Source organism: Centruroides vittatus, unplaced genomic scaffold (genome assembly GCF_030686945.1).
Source record: "Centruroides vittatus isolate TY-2023 unplaced genomic scaffold, ASM3068694v2 contig_4, whole genome shotgun sequence".
Lineage (NCBI taxonomy): Eukaryota > Metazoa > Arthropoda > Arachnida > Scorpiones > Buthidae > Centruroides > Centruroides vittatus.
Genome location: NW_027122214.1, coordinates 2955779 through 2968716, shown reverse-complemented (window position 1 = coordinate 2968716; position 12938 = coordinate 2955779). Strand labels below are relative to the sequence as shown.

The following is a 12938-nucleotide window of genomic DNA, read 5'->3' as shown; positions in this document are numbered from 1 at the left end:
GTCATACTTAAGTTTCTAAAATGCGTCGCGAAAGAAATGGTGTACATCGAATATCAATTTCTCGTCGAAATAATATATTATGGTACATTGTCGACCAACTAAAAACAAATTACGTGCAAGTGTCTAGTGTAAAATAAGAAACTGTTTATATGGAAGTATCGCTATTTGTTATACCTAGTATAACAAGGTGACGGCCGGATGTTTGAGCGGTTAAGACTTCGGTCCTCCGTTCTGACATCGAATTCGGGTTGTTGAAGAACCCAGGGCGGTCTGTCAAGTCCCGTTCCATACAGTTCGGCTGCCCACATCGTGGATCTTTACTTACCACACTACATTTAACAGAAAAATTCATCACAAAACGATTAATTGATGCTAAATGTGTGATTACCAGAGCCCCTTCGGCCGCCAATTTAAAGTCTTTTAATCTTTAAAATTGGCGTTTCCACTTCCCGGGACGAGGACCCAGGGGTTGGATTTGTGGGAAGCGAGTGTTCGGGTTGTTTCATTGTGTGGAATTACACAGAACGAGGCGCTTGGCGTATAAATGCGTGAGTGCGAGGATTCGAGTAAAGGTTAAACGGTGTATATCTTCGTGTACAGTGATGTTATGTCCGTGCGTGTGTGGTGTATGTGTGTGATCGAAGAACATCTTCGGCATGTCTATAAACAGAAAAACAGTAAATTACGATACGAGAACAAGATGTGTTAAAAAATGAAACGAAAGAATTCTTACCATCGGAGATTTCGGAAAATATTCACTTGTCCACTTGGTCCTCTTCGTGGTAAAGTTGGAGAGGGAGATTCTTCTCCCTCCCAAATGTTCCTAGAAAACACAAAGGCAGTGAGAAAACGAGTTCATTCATTTATTACCTAAGGTTAATATTATTACCTTTATCAGACAGTCTTTCTTCCCGAACAGTGTTATGAGAAGAGCGAAGGACCTGACCTAGCCTAGCCTAGCCTAACCCGTCCTGACCTAACCGGAAGCGCAATCCTCATAACAGCTGTTTGGGAAGAAAGGTCGGCCGAATGTCGCGTCCGGTGAGTAAACGTGTCACGTCCGGGTGGTCACAATCGGGTAAGAGAAGTCACGTCCGGGAAAAGGTGTCGAGTCCGGGTGAAAAGTGTCGAATCCGGTAAGAACGTCGCATCCGGGTGAAGAAGAGGAAATCGAAGAGGATCACCGCCTAAGCCAAGAGAACCGCAGCCGTCCGCAGCGACAAAACGGACACGGACAGCACGGTCCCTCAACTTCGGCGGCTCTCTCCTCCGATTCCTCCCCGTTCCGACTTCGGCTAGGCGGTGGCGTCGCCGTCGCAGAAGAACGGGCAGAACGCGACCAACCAGAAAATGTCAACTCGGAGGAGTTGTCATTTTCTAAATCTTCCACAGCAAGGTCTGTGACCGGATGACTCCCGAAGACCTTGGACAAGTGCACTGGACCCAGGGTGTAGCGTCGCATCATCCCGACTCCGGGAGGATGCCACGCCACGCGCACTTGGGGAAGGTCTTCTTCACCCGCTGCCTCACGCTCGTCGAGCCCCCGCTTCTCCAACGGCACGAAACGACAGACTCGTTCCGCGTCGTCCGAGGAACCCCCTCCCTCCGGCGCCACCGCCTCCAAAGCCGCACCAACGTCTTCATTCTGTAAAAAAGAAAATTTGCAATTAGTCCAGTGAAAACAAAAGCTTAAATTAATGCTTAAATTCTTCCGAGAAAAGCAAAATGTTCGCCGCAGCTGCCTTTTTAAATCTAAAAGATTCGAATTCGAAGCGCAAACGGTCGACCATCGAACGATGCGCCGAGATGTCTTCTGGGACCGATCCTCCAAGTAATATTAAATAAATTCTTACGTCTAGGATCAACACGGACTAAGACTTACCTGAAAAATCTTTAATCTTCTCTGTAAAAGTCTTCAAACCGCAAAAAACAGCACGCAATCCAAGAGCGCAACAAAAGCACGTCCGACTCCAAGCAGAAACACAATCGAACTGCGAATCGTCATGCGTGACGAATTTCGAACAAACGTTAAAAGACGCGTCAACAATGTTCGAATTACGTAAAAATTCGAATTAAAAAAATCAATTTTTTTCTTTTTTAAATTTTGCTTCAATCATTCGGAATTTGATAAATTAATTATCTTCTGCATTTACATGGTGCAGAATGGCCACCGCGGGGATGTAAAAGACGATCTTTTTAAATTCTACGTCTCGAGGCTTGACCATCTCCGAAAATTGCCCGAAATTCTTTTGAATAGGTTGATAAATATCTTTTTCGTCCGTTTTCGGCCATCGGATGAAATCAATCAAATTCTTAGGATTTCGATTTATTTCGCCTAATATTATTTCGCTTTACGGAAAGATTTATCGGTCGCCGTCGAGGTTGCGGGTTTCGCGTATTAATGCAACATCAAACTGGATAAAATTAATATTAAAAATACCGAAAAACCTTTATAATACGGCCGAACGAAAATGAAGTCCGAGACAACGGGGAAACCGACACGGAGGAAAATAGACTGAGCCGGGGAGAAGCCACCATTCTTTCTCCTTCAATTTCTGGCTTTTTAAAGGATCTGTTCTTTAAATCCTTAATTTGATCGGTTAATCAATCTGACACTTCCGCTCGACTTGGTTCGCAAGTGTTGATCCAACTTTGAAACTTTCGCTCGTTATGATATTTTATTTTTTGACGGCTAAGAATTTTTTTTTTTTTTTTTTTTTTTGCCTTCATTACTTACAACGCGACAATTTTGCTTTCGGAGGAATCTACATTTATTTCCAAATTTTGTCATGTCTACGAGAGTCAGAGTCAAAGCTGGATTTTTCCCGTCGGCATTGCAATCCGTTAGTTCGCTTCAACCCGTGACCTCGGGGGAATGAAATTGGAAAAAATTGTAGACCTCTAAATTCCCACTGTCTGTCTTAATCTCGAGAACGGAGTTAGATGAAATCCGAGATCGGATGTGGAAACCTTGGGAAGGGGAAGTCCGATTAACTTAGTAATAGAGCAGACCTTCTATCTGGCAATAAATGTCAGGCTTCCGGTGCTCCACTTTATTTTCAGACGTTCTCTGTTTCGCTCAATGCTTTACAGAGAGTTGGATACACTATTGCGGTCGTAGCCGCTACATTTTTTTTACCGACATATATTCGTATATTGTTACATTCAGCATATTACATTTTATATATTTAAATTACATATTATTGAAACAATTAATATAATATGTAGATTTTTTATAATTCCATGTTGGCTGTTTTGTACTTTTTTACAAACATTATAAATAACAATAAATACAAATACAAAATGTATAATATATGTGGAGTTTTTTTTGTTTTTTTTTAGATGTTGATGATAGTATTAAAGAGTCTACATATGTTTTATGCTTTATTTAAAAGTACTTGAGATATTTCAATTAAGGTTTCATAGATAACCGCTATGTTTGCTTGTCGTATATTGGCACTTCCTATTATCATCGTATTTTCATATTACCACTATAGTATCGAAACGTTTCTGTACCTGTACTAGTCTCACTGTCACTGTCACTGTCACTGAGTAGGTACATCCACAATTTAACACTTTAATTTGTAGAACTTTCACTTATAACACAAAAGGTATCACTTTCTGTAGTACTTTCACGTGTAGTTTCTTAAATCACTGTACAGCCATTCCTCTTGCTCCTCCGTCGTATTTCCATATTATTTGTAGCACTTGTAGTACTTCCAAGATTATTTTGTTTTTCACGATAACATCTCATTCATAGCACTTATTTCATTATCACTTCTTTTTCGTTTTGTGGGTAAAATTAGATACACTTGTAGTACTTGTAGCACTATTGCCTGTTGTTTCTATTAGTTGTACCATTGTTAATAGCACTGTCGTTGTATTTCCACGTTTCATTATTTCTTCGTGATATCTTTCTACCGCTGTAATGTGTGTATTACTTTTCACAATCGCTTATGATACTTTCATAATCATTTTTTGATTGCATTGACGGCTCTCATCTCACAAATTTATAGCACTATAGTGGTTCTCTACAAATTATGTGAATGTTTTGATATGGATTGGTATGCAGAGTTCATTACTCTGAGAATGCTTAGCACAATAAACACATTTAGCCATAAAGTTTGTAAATGTGTTAATAAATAATGATAAGCAAAGTCCAATACCCTTAGAGGCCATAACCCCAGTAGACAGAGTCCATTTCTCTGTGAATGCGTATCACTGTGAGCCCATTTGGCCACAATGTGCTAAAGTATGAAATGAAGTAGAGTCTTATACTCTGAGATGGTATATTACTATGAATACATTTCAACATTCTGTATGTGGATGTTTCAATCCAGTGTGGAACGCAGAGACCTTCACATTGCCCTCCATATTAAATATAAGATTCTCGATAATAGAAAGAACAATTAATACAAAAATAGTAATAATGGAAACAGTTGTTGTTATATCATTCTCAGTCCAACTGACTACTAGAATATACCTAGTGTTTTAAACTGTAGAATAACCTACAAAACCGACACAACCTCAAAAAGTATACAATAGCCATATCAGTAATTAAATTATACTAATTAATGGGAATAATTTGACAATAGAGCGTAACCAAACTAGTGAACCAATATAGGTATCTACAGTGAATTTCAGCCTAGAAAGATTATTTATACAATAAATATATACAGTTTGGTATATAGTGACAGGGGGACGATTATATTCTGGTTTTATAACATATTCTTATAAAGTTTATAAAGTATGTATAAAGAGTGACGTTATTGATAAGACTACTCTTTTTTATTGGCCAAGTATAACCTTCTTTATTGCTTATTGTTCGTAGCTCATTTCTAATATTTTCATATTTAATACACTCGCATAATACATACGCTAAGATGTGTTGGAGTTTCTCTGTCTCCGCATATTTCACAAGTGCCATCGTTATTATGATGGAATCTATTGCGGTACTCTGCAAAGTCACCATGTGCAGTCATGAATCTTGTATATTTATAATTTATTATAAAGTTCTTATTTTTTATTCGCTGGTGAACATCAGGTAGATACTCAAAAAGTTCTCTTCCTTTTGTTGATTCTGTCCATCTCTTTTGCCATTTTATTATATATTTGTTCTTTATTTCCCTTTTTATATATCTTTCAGATAATTTCTTATATACTACTTTCATGTTTGAGCTGCTTGCCTCTTTTGCTAGGCTGTCTACTCGTTCGTTTCCAGGGTCGCCCATATGTGCTCTTACCCAGCTGAAAGATATATTGTTTTTATTTGCTAAGATATATTTTCTAATGTTGTCGATGAGTTCCTGTTTGTTATCGTCGTCATTCAACGCTTTTAATACGAAATGACTATCTGTACAGATTGTGGTTGTTATACTTTTCATGTTGTTGCTAATCCAGCTTACAGCCTGTTCTAAGGCTACGAGTTCTGCCTGATAATTATTGCATCTTTTATCTAGTTTGATTTTCCTGTTGTATTGTTCTCTATTATTTGATATATATATGTATGCAGCTCCTACTCCTTCTGGGGTTCTCGAGCCATCCGTATAAATTCTATTTTTAGTTAATGGACTATATTCTTTTATTTGTATCTTTTTCCACTCATATCTTTTCAATTGTTGATATCTTTTGATTTGATATTCTATTTCGTCTTTCTCTGTTAGTATTGCACCATATGTTATTTTTTCTTTTAAAATTTTTCGAATATCCCTCCTTTGACTTATTTCTAAGTCCATTGGTAGGAGGCCTTCCATTACACATAATGCATCATTAGACGTGGTTCTATATGCACCTGTTATTCGTAGGAGAAATTTACGTTGGAAGCTTATTATCTTTCTTTTCATATAGGTCATTTCTGCTCTATTTCCCCATACTTGAGCGCCATATGTAGTTATTGGTATCACTACGCCTTTGTATATTTGAGTTAGTGCAGTACCTCCTGTACTCCATTCTTTTTTTGCCACTTTGGTAATTTCTTGAAAAAGATTGCCAACTTTCTTTTTGACGGATTCAAGGTGGGCATTCCATGACAATTTGTTGTCTATTGTCATACCTAAGTATATTATTTGATTAGAACATTTTATGTTTTTGTTTTGCAATTTTATCGTTGGCTGTCTTTTATCCACTTTGCAAGTCGTAAACGCGATGGCCGTAGTTTTATCGGGGTTAAACTGTAATTTGTTTCTCTTTCCCCAGTTCGCTATCCTCTCCAATATGTTATTACATTTTTTCTCGATTTGCATCCGACTGTTTGCTGAGCAAACCACCAATATATCATCCTCAAACGCTGTTATTTTCGTTCCTATTATTGTCTCAGTCAAGTCCGATTAACTATATAAGAACTTCCGATGCAAACCGGAAGTTACGTTTTTTCAATTCAAAACTGCCCCTCCCTGAAAGCAGTTAATAGATGACCGGCACGACTCTATTGTTAAAGAAAAAGTATAATGTACAGGGGCAAGCCGCTACTAATTTGAGGTGGAGAGCACATGTTTTAAATTACATGATTTAACAGAATTAAGATTAATCGAGCTAGTTTAGTCTCCCAGATGCCTGTGGGATACTAATTTTTCGTTATATCGAAGAATGGATAAAAGAGCGCAGATATGGCGTGAGATAAGTGAAAGTCTCGACATTGATTGCACTATTTTTAGATTTCTGGATAGAAAATGTTTATTGTTTTTAGTTTGGTAGCAACAATATTGTTTTAAATATAGCTAAACTTACGAAAGAAATCTAAAACAAGCTACTGTAATTTTATTGGTTTATTATAGGATCACGTGTTTCCGAGTTGCAACGCCAGTGAACGATGTGTAATTACGAGAAGACACGCCCGACTCAGGCTTGTTGAAGTTGCAGTATCCTGCGCGGCTAGAAATCGCATGGTGTGATTACTACTTTAGGAAAGTCTGACTAACATGTTATTGTCAATTCATATGTCGGAATAAAAGCGGTTGTTCGCAATTAGCCATTGCAAAGCATGAAATATCGGTATTTTCGTTAAACTTTTCATACTTAAATCCGTACATTTCACCAGAGTCGATAGATATAGGGTGCGTTCGTTAATAGCGGTCGCTCTGCGTCTCCGCTACTACGGGAGTGCGCTGCTGTTTGTACGCATTTAGGAACGACAGTGAAAGAAAGAAAAATGGCGATACCAGCACTATCGATAGTATCGTGATGGAGGAATCTATAATTATAAAATATGAGCTTTTAAAGGCAGAAGAAGGGTCCCAATTGTAAAATTCAATTATAAAATGGATAAATTGTTGAAAGAGCATTCAGAGTAGCCACGAAAAAAATTAGAATGCCGGCTACCATTCGAAAAAAATTCGAAAAGATACATTACCGTGTACACTAACTTGCGCTTTCACAACTTCTACTTTCATTCATAAAACCACATAATGAACCCCGAAACGAAACTATCTGAGCCATGGAGGACGCCATGTTGCTTTTCACCGTAAACTACTGCTACAAGCGGCCGTTTTTGCCGTTCGACGGCGCGCACTCCCGCCGGAATTTAGGAACGCGTTCCGCAGGAATTTTTAAACGGATGTCGCTCGCGCAGAGTTACGCGGAGGAATAAAAGAACTCACCCTTGGTTGTATGAGTCAACTTCGCTAAGAGAATAAAACTCGTTTTTCGCTTTTCTCATTCGCTTTCGCTATTCGCTCAGTGTGTACTAAGCTTTACTCTATTGCGTGAGAAGTTTCTGTATCCATCTTGAAAACAACAAGAACGGCCTGACAACTAGCGGGAATACGATTGGTGGCGAAATTTTTTCGCTACCGAAAAAGCTCGACTGTTCCGAACTTCGAAGCGATTCGCGAAATGGTAAAATTCGCCGAAAAACGACGTCATGTCTGACGTGTTATTCGCTCTGTTTTTCGCTTTCGCCAGCGAATCGCGCTCAGTGTGAACTAAGCTTAAGCTTTAGATCGGCGTGCTATCCGGCCCCCCATTCTGAGTAATTAGCTAAAATAATTCACGCCTACAATGGGCAGAACCAGGGCCGGCCTTCTCGATAAAGGGGCCCGGGTGCAAGAAACTATTTGGGTCCAAATGTTTTTCTAAAATAAAAAAATTTACAAACACGAACATATATTAATGCATGTTTATTTAAAGCGTGATTTTGTTCTTGCTAATACATTAATTACTTCAGAAAAATTACTAAAAATACTGCATTCTTGATAATGTTGGGGCCCCCTCAATCGCGGGGCCCCGGTGCGTAGCATCCGCCGCACCCCCCGATGGCCGGCCCTGGGCAGAACATGTTATTTAAAATTTCTTATTTGATTTTGATCGGTAATATACGAATGATTATTAGTTAAATAACTGTAAAATCAATTTCGCCTTATGTAATTATGGGAATATTCCGATGAACGATTAAGCACTACAAATCAAGCCTCACTAATAAGTCAAAAGTTTATACTTTATAGTAATAAATATTTATAATAAAAATTCAAATAATAAATTAAAACAACTTTTAATTATTACACCAATTATAATTAAAATTTCTTCCATAAATATAACGTGACAAATTTTAAATTATCCAATTACGAATCGCGTTTCGTATTTGATTATTTGAACCAATCACAAGTTGTTTTATAAACAAAACAAGTTTAATGGCGGGATTTCCTACTTCGTTCTCTGTAAGAGAAGTTATTGTGTACTTTACGGTTCGATTTTGCCGAATAACTGGTATATTTAATTCGTTTGTTTTACTATCTTATAGATTCTGTTAATTATTACTTCGCTTTAAGGTATACGTTATATAATTTAATTTAAAAGCATTTTAAATAATTTTTTAAAAATAAAGCTAATTTTAGATGATTTTGAAATTTATAATTGTCATAAATATTAACTTAAAGTAAGTTAATGTTAACATATTTAATATGTAAAAGAATATCACGTGAACATCCAATAGAGAGGTTCAGAAATTGTTTTCCTACTTAAGTTCTATTATTATTTAAAATGTACAAATGTATATAGAAAGATATTTACTGCAGATGTTAGACAAAATAATTGTTTTTTACATACAATCAAACCTCGATTTAGCGTCACTGTTTATTAACCTTTGAAATTGGCGCTAAATCGAGTTGCGTTAAATCGTAGTACTTCAAATGCCCTTCAAATAATGAGTTACACGCGTTTGAATTTGAAAGTCGCGTGTTTAATGAGAACAATGGAAAATCGTACATTTAGTTATTCACGGATACAGAGTGGGTATCTAATATTTACAGGGAAGAACTGTTTGCGAGTATTTATTGGCATTATATCGAAGTTTGTATATAATAGACGTGCCGTATTTGTGACAGTTTATAATTAACCGTTTAAAAATGTTAAGGTGACCAATCATCCTCCCTCAAAAAGTGGTTTACATGTCCTTTTTGATATCTGAAGACTAATCTGTAAATCTGTATTCGATTGATGCAGAGTCGATCCATTGTGTGTGATGTGTTTGTATTTGACATGACACTTGACGAATTGTCATGTCAAATACAAAGGCTCGGTACAGTGTGGTGAGACGCGATTATGAGATGCATGCACTCCGCATGGGAGACCTTGAGAGAGTGTGCCGTACTCAAGTGGCTTTGGCCGCGTTTCTTTATGCAGCGAGAGTGTAGCGAAATGACGTCACGAGCAGTGTTGGCCAATTAGAAACCAGTTTCAGTGTGTTCGCTTTAAAGCACTGCATAAAGAAATGCAGCCTATGTTTACTTCTTACTGAAACACAACATGGCACATACGCATGCAGTAGAGATTATTATAGTGTATTGTTATATTGTTATTATATTGTTGCAATGAATAAAATGTTTTTTTTATTTACAATATTTTTTCATTCAGTTTATTTCTGTCTTCCTTTTCATTGTAAAAAAGTTGGTCACCTTAAAAATGTTAGTGTTTATTGTTTGATTTTCTATAGAGCTCACTAATCAGTAATGATTCAGATCATTTTAAAATACCATACATAAGTAAATAATTGATATGATATCTAATAGCATAAAATTTGTTTTTAATCTCATTGCTACAGACTAGTATTGCATATATAATGAATTACACTAGTTTGTATTTTCTGTTTAAAAATAGTTACACTAAACTCATTCATTTGTAGTATTTGTTTTGATAGAAATAATCCTTTAAGTATCTGAAAAGATTCTGTTATTTAATTTATGATTAATATTTAAGTTCTTTATGTAAAACTCAATTAGAAAAAAAAAATGTTTAAGAGTAATCAATATCAAATGTGCTTCAAAAAATACAGACTTAAAGTATAGATTTTATATTGAAAGTGTGTCTCAATGTTATATTTAATGACATGTGTTGTTAATTGTTTGACAAGTTAATAGATTATCAAGCATTAATTTATTTTATTTTATTTTTTGTACATATATTGCAATTTTTATACTTCAATATATTCTCAGAAACAACTTATTAAATTTTGAGCTATTTTTGATCTTTTACAAAATGTTGTTATCTGATAGAATTACAGTAAGACTCCACTTAACACTGCCTCGATTAATGCTGATTCAATATAACACAGTCTGCTTGAAGCCTTAAAAAAAAAACACTGAAAATTTACGCTGATTCAAATTATTGCAGCATTTCATTGATTTGTATAATATGATTATTCCCAAACACAAACCAATCAGCAAAAGGTAGCAATTCATCGTAGTGCTGTACTTTCCTTAAATCTATATTTGGTGCAGTTTTGGAAAAAATATAATATCATGGATGCCATAGGCAACATTGACTTCGCTTGGCAAGAATTAACTGATAAATGCATGAACGGAGAGTGGAAGAACGTATGGCTGGATGTATCCAAGAATTCCCATCGAGAATAGCCTATCACTGTATCGTTAGGTTGACCACATTGTTGACCTAATCGATACAGCAGGAATAGGAGATGTAGACAAGCAGGATATTGAGGAGTTACTGCAGGTTCTGGTGAGAACCTTACCGACGACGACCTTCAAAAACTGGCAGAACAAGGAATTTGTGTAGAACTGGAAAATAGTGATTCTGAAAACGAAGAACCCAAAGAATTTCTCTACAGATTTTCTTAGTAAAAGTTTGGTAATGATAACTGAAATCATTGACCAAATTGTAGCGAATGATCCAGATTTTGAAAGGAGTGCAAAAGCAAGATGAGGCGTTTTGGATGCAATCTTTTGCTACTGACATTTGCTTAAGGAAAGAAAAAAGCGACAAATGAAACTACACGACTTTATCACTTCAAACAAGAATTTCGGGAGAGCCAGGACCTTCATCACACAAAATAAACTTTACCATTCTGTGTGCATATGTTTGTGTTATTTAACATATTGATATTATTATGCAAATTAATATAAAAATAACTTGAAATTAAAGTAAAATCTATTTATTTTTGGTTGCATATTCCCCTTTCCCTATTTACTCTGTGTTAAAATGACCTTGTTTAACGCTGTTTCATTTAGCACTTTGTCGTCTAGGAACATCTCCCCTGTGTTAAGTGGGGTCTTACTGTATATCAAATTATTAAACTGCTTTTTTTGTCTCTAAAGTCTTTTTTTGTCTTTTATTAAACTGCTTTTTGTCTTTTAAAGGTTGTTGAGTGTGAATTCTCTAAAGAAAATTTGACAAAAATTTCTTAATTATCATTTTTTAACTGAAATAAAGTCTTCTAGTTTAAATAATATAAAATATAATTTTTGTCTGGAAACAATTGTATAGTTATTCATTTTGCTGGAAAATGTTAACATTTTTTGTTGTACTTTCAAGTTTCTTATATTTAAAGTTTAAACATAAGTAAGAATTTTAATTTTTTGTTTTGTAATTTTATTTGAATTGTTTAAATATAATTTTTAGAGCATGAAAAACTCATTTTCAATGGTTTTGTTTCTATGAAAACATAGTTATTAACATTTAAAGTTTTACTTTTTTAATCAAATTTTGTTGTTTTTTTAATTATAAATATTAATATTTTGTTTTAATTGATTCACAGAACATAACTAAAGAATTAAGATGGCTAGAAAACCTAATGAACAAAAGAATGATGAAGTAGTACAGATGGAAGTAGACGAAAATGTTGAGGAACCAGGAGGAATTAGTATGTGGTTATAATTTAACTAATTTGTGAAATTCTTTATTAAATAACACCAATGAAACCTTCAAAATTAAACCAGCATATATATTTTAATATAAATGTATTATGACAGGAACATTTATATTAAAATATATTTGCTGGTTTAATTTTGAAGGTTTTGTTGGTGTTGTTTATTAATACATAACCAGCTGTGGGAAGATTTAGAAATTCTTTATTGGAAAAATAAATTAAAATCCAATGAGTCTTAAAAATTATGAGTCTACTAGCTCATCACAATGGATGTTTACAGGTTTACTTAGAGAATATTAATATAAAAATTAAATTATTAAAACACTTAAATTCATTATTTTTAATTAATTAATTCTCCTGATGATTTAGGAATAGGGTGATCATATTGTTTATTGTTCAACTGGGACAGTTTTTAGTGTAAATGAAAAATGGGTCTAAAAATAGCTAAACTAAGATTATTTTTAAAAAAATTATTTATATTCTATAAGTAACAGATATGTAATGTCAATGGTGCTGCTTCTTTATATTGTTTAAAACTCAATTTCTTTAAAAAAGATTTTTCTTTTTAAAAAATAATTGATGAAACTTCACAGTTAAGAATGATAAGTTCAACCGTTGTTATTTTATCTAGATCGCATTTCATCAGAGACAAAGACTACTGGGTTTTATCTTCGTTATTCTTTATTTTACTATGCATTTCAGGTGCAATCTTATTATTTCGGATGCAATCTTCCAAAAGATTGCACCCGAAATGCATAGTAAAATAAAGAATAACGAAGATAAAACCCAGTAGTCTTTGTCTCTGATGAAATGCGGTCCAGATAAAATAACAACGGTTGAACTT

At 35.0% G+C, this 12938-nt stretch overlaps 2 protein-coding genes across 2 annotated transcripts in view; one reads left to right on the top strand and one right to left on the bottom strand.

The window, feature by feature from the left end:
* Positions 1 to 4853: 4853 nt before the first annotated feature.
* LOC136976369 (uncharacterized) lies at positions 4854 to 6050 on the bottom strand. The gene has a single exon (XM_067271618.1). The coding sequence runs from the start codon at positions 6048 to 6050 to the stop codon at positions 4854 to 4856; it is 1197 nt and encodes a 398-aa protein (XP_067127719.1).
* A 2551-nt stretch (positions 6051 to 8601) lies between these two features.
* The window catches only part of glu (structural maintenance of chromosomes 4-like protein gluon), a 92409-nt gene continuing 88072 nt past the window's right edge, over positions 8602 to 12938 (top strand). Inside the window, exons 1-2 of the mRNA XM_067271526.1 lie at positions 8602 to 8762; positions 11984 to 12088. Of these exons, the coding sequence (XP_067127627.1) occupies positions 12004 to 12088 (85 nt within the window). The 5' untranslated portion in view covers positions 8602 to 8762; positions 11984 to 12003. The remainder of the gene's footprint in view (positions 8763 to 11983; positions 12089 to 12938) is intronic.